Below are 3,950 nucleotides of genomic sequence, written 5' to 3'. Positions count from 1 at the left end.
GCATCTTATAAGACTACTTCGCAAGTGTCGCTAAATTACGTTCTTATGCTAGGACCAACAATACAGCCATGTTTGCATTTCACATAATTTCACATAATTTTCACATAACTAAAATGTACCGTCAAGTGGAAGTTGACGAGACGCAGCGAATGTTTCAATTAATTGGCTAAGTACTGTTACGTATGGATCGTATGCTTAAAGTATCTTAGCGTCACCCATTCGCAATCGCATTCTCAGGGTGCAAGAGCGCTTAGATCAGGCTTCTAAGTCGACAATCTGATCACTGGAGCAGACACAGAGGAGGAGCTGATGGTTCTTCGTCGCGAGCTTATTGAAATCCTAAAGCCAGCGGGCTTTGTTTTGACAAAATGGAATAACTCGCATGCCCGGAGATCTTCAAGATCTTAAAACTCTTGGATTAATCTGGAATCCAAAGACGGATGTCTTCAAATACGGCGTAAGGAAAGTATTCCCAGATCAGGTAGTGACTAAGAGGTAAATTTTGTCTTTCATCGCCACTCTTTTTGATCCTTTGGGTTTGTTATGCCCAATAATAACCAGATCTAAAATATTTCTGCAAGAAGCCTGGCTTTTGAGTCTGAATTGGGATGATCCTGTGCCCCAAGACTTTGGGAAAAAGTGGAATTTAGTAAAAAACGATTATGCACTCTTGGAAAAAGTGGTTATTCCAAGATTCGTGGAAACAAGCAATTAAGCAGTGTGTCAACACACGAGCCTATAGGTGTTGCATACTTGTTAGAGTGGTGGATCCAAGTGGGGTGTCTGTACAGTTGCTAACAGCAAAGGGTGGCTCCTTTAAAAACAAAGACGGTGCCAAGACTAGAGCTATGTGCAGCGCACTTGTTGGCAAAACTTTGGGAAGAAGTTCGCAGCATCATTAACTTTCCGGTCGAGAGTGTTGTCCTTTGGTCCGATTCGGAAGTGGTTCTTTACTGGGTACAGACTCATCCAGAAATGCACATCTTCTGCTATCCGAAACCGACGCAGCACTTGAAACCAAAAAATCACGCGGGGCTCTAATCGCGGCCGATGTTGCTAAGCCCCATTTTAAATGTTGTAGAAAGGTCATCGTCGTATCTGAAAGTAGTTCGCATTGTTGCTTATATGTATCAATTCATTAACCGCAGGAAAAAAAATTTTTTTTTTTTAACTTTGCTATTTATTTTATTGAATATTCTCCCTTTGGAGACTAACAATAAGTGTATCAAATCTTAAACCTAATTAATCTAACTAATAGTCATATGACTGATATTGTGCTATAGGGGCCCGAAAGTTATGTCTGGCTTTCCAGGTCGTTGCGTTGTAGGCTTCTTGCGAGGCGATTGGGGTGCATAGAGAGTTTTTCATTGTAGGACGTTTTTGTTTGTCTATTTCATCTTTTACGGTAAGAATGCCTAGGTCCCTGTGGATGTTTAGATTGCAAATATACCATGGTGCCCCAGTGATAATTCGGAGGGTTTTTGATTGGACGCGCTGTATAATGTCTATGTTCCTTCTACTGGCGTTCCCCCAAAGCTTGGAGCCATATGTCCAGATGGGCTTGAGGATAGAGTTTAAAAGCAAGACCTTGTATTCCAGACGCAGGAGTGAACGGGCGTTAAGAATCCAGTGGAGGCTTTCAGTTTTAGATGTTTTTTTTTGCATTGGATGTGTCTTCTCCAGGTTATTCGTCTGTCATGGTGGACGCGAGGTACGTAACATCGTTAACTTGGGGAATCTGTGTGTTATTCAATGATAGTGGAGGGCAAGATTGCCTGTTGAGGGTAAACGTTATGTGTTTAAATTTTTTTAATCCGCCAATCAGATAGCCACCTCTCTACTACGAGGAGGTGATTTGCCAGCTGTGTGCTGGCTCGGCCTGGGCACTCAGAGCGACTTAGAATTGTGGTGTCGTCAGCGAACGTAGATGTTGTTAACTGCTCATTCGTGGGAATATCCGATGTGTATGGGAGGAACAGAGTAGGCCCTATCGCGTTTCCTTGCGGGTCTCCAGCTTTGATAATGTAGTCGCCGGATGTTGCTGTGTTGCACCTTACTGCGAAGGTTCTGTTGTATAGATACGACTCAAGAAGCTTATAAGTGAATCCAGACAAGTGTGTTTTAATTTTGTGCATGAGACCATCTAGCCATACTCGATCAAAGGCTTGACATACGTCGAGGAATATTGCGCTGCAGTATTCCCGATGCTTAAAGGCTGTGCGGATTTCTGATGTTATTCTGTTTACTTGTTCAATTGTTCCATGGTTTTGACTGAAGAAAAATTGTTGAGCAGGGATAACATTGTGTGTTTCTAGATATGGTATTATGCGGGTTAGAAGACAATTTTGAAACAACTTAGACAAACATAGGATAAAGATAACGTGGAATTCCCCTTGTCCGTCAGCTGATGAGCTCGGAACGGCATTTCTAAAAGTAATTGAAGCCTTTCAAAAAACATAATTTGCGGAAGAAATTGTAAGACTGCAGAAATCAGCTAATTTGCGGGATGGAATCCAAAAGTTATACCCTTTTTTATCTGTTGAAAACTATGATACTTCTTCATATTCCTTATTGTGCGTAGGTGGCCGTCTTTTACATGCCCCCATTGCTCACAACGCGAAATTCAGGCACTTACATAGAACCAATTGTCATGCGGGCCCATAGTCGTTGGTCGGGCTTCTCAGGCAAGTGATAAGTTATTAAATGCGCGTCGCGAGTGCAGTGCCATTGTACGGCAGTGCGCGCATTGTTTTCACTACAAAGCGAAACTTCTATCACAGATAATGGGTAATTTACCAAAGGAACGATTGCAGGGAAATAGACCCTTTGAAATAAGCGGAGTCAATCTCTTTGGGCCTGTTACAGTCTCACTTGGAATTCGTGGAAAGCAGACAGTAAAGATGTACATAGCAGTGTTTGTCTGTTTTGCATCAAAGGCTGTACATTGGAGATCGTGAAAGATCTGACGTCTAATACATATATTTTATGCTTATTCAGGGTTGTTGGTCGTCGTGGTCCTGTTGTCAAGCTGTATTGCGACAACGCCACCAATTTTGTGGGAGCTGCGCGAATCCTGAAGGAGCTCTTGGAACCTGTCGACACCAACGACCAGAGCGTCATGGCGTATGCTGCGGCCCACCGATTCACCATCGAATTTATCCCTCCCAGAGCGCCACATATAGGCGGCCTTTGGGAAGCGGCCGTAAGGTCGGCCAAGCATCTTCTTCTCAAGGATATGGGCAACGCTACTCTGAAAGAGGACGAGCTCCATACCGTTATAGTAGAGGTAGAGGCCATCCTGAATTCAAGGCCGCTTATCGTGGACATTGGCAGTCCCAACGAGGGAGAGGTTGTCACGTCAGCGCATCTGCTAGTAGGCACAACGCTAGCAACGCTGCCGCCCGCAACCGTGCAGCCAAAGGCAGACGGCAACCTCACGTACTTGCAGAGATGTCAATTAGTCTCAGCAATCAAACAGCGATTTTGGAGCGATTGGTCGAGGGACTATCTTCTAAGCCTACAGCAGCGGGAGAAATGGACCAAAGGCGTGAACAATCTTCAGATAGGGACGGTGGTGGCAATTCACGAAGACAACGTTCCCCCTCAACTATGGATAATGGGCGTAGTCGTAGAGGTCGATCCAGGACATGATGGAAAGGCTCGAGTGGCTGTAGTCAAAACAAAATCGGGCCTATATAAACGATCTATTCACCGCCTTGCACCTATTCCTATTAGTTGAAGCATATGCTGATGCTGTCAACGCGACCGATGTTTGGTCAATTTGGAGGATGGTTTTTTTGCTTATCAATGTAATTTAGTACCTAAGATCTCTTGAAGCTCAAGCTGCGCTCTCGCATGAAGAAAGAGCTTTCGCTCTCTGTCTCTCTCGCGAGAAACCACTATTGTATCTAAAAACTCAACTAATACCTCTAGAAGAGCCTGAATAATTT

The 3,950-nt window shown here is 44.0% G+C and overlaps 1 protein-coding gene across 1 annotated transcript; it reads left to right on the top strand.

The window, feature by feature from the left end:
* Nucleotides 1-2,783: 2,783 nt before the first annotated feature.
* LOC121530370 lies at nucleotides 2,784-3,739 on the top strand. The gene is made up of 2 exons (XM_041819355.1): nucleotides 2,784-2,914; nucleotides 2,998-3,739. The coding sequence occupies exons 1-2, from the start codon at nucleotides 2,784-2,786 to the stop codon at nucleotides 3,737-3,739; spliced, it is 873 nt and encodes a 290-aa protein (XP_041675289.1).
* The last annotated feature ends 211 nt before the right edge of the window (nucleotides 3,740-3,950 follow it).

The sequence above is a fragment of the Drosophila eugracilis genome, unplaced genomic scaffold (genome assembly GCF_018153835.1).
Source record: "Drosophila eugracilis isolate 14026-0451.02 unplaced genomic scaffold, ASM1815383v1 contig_1409, whole genome shotgun sequence".
In the NCBI taxonomy this organism is placed as follows: Eukaryota; Metazoa; Arthropoda; class Insecta; order Diptera; family Drosophilidae; genus Drosophila; species Drosophila eugracilis.
This window is presented reverse-complemented; position numbering and strand designations above follow the sequence as displayed.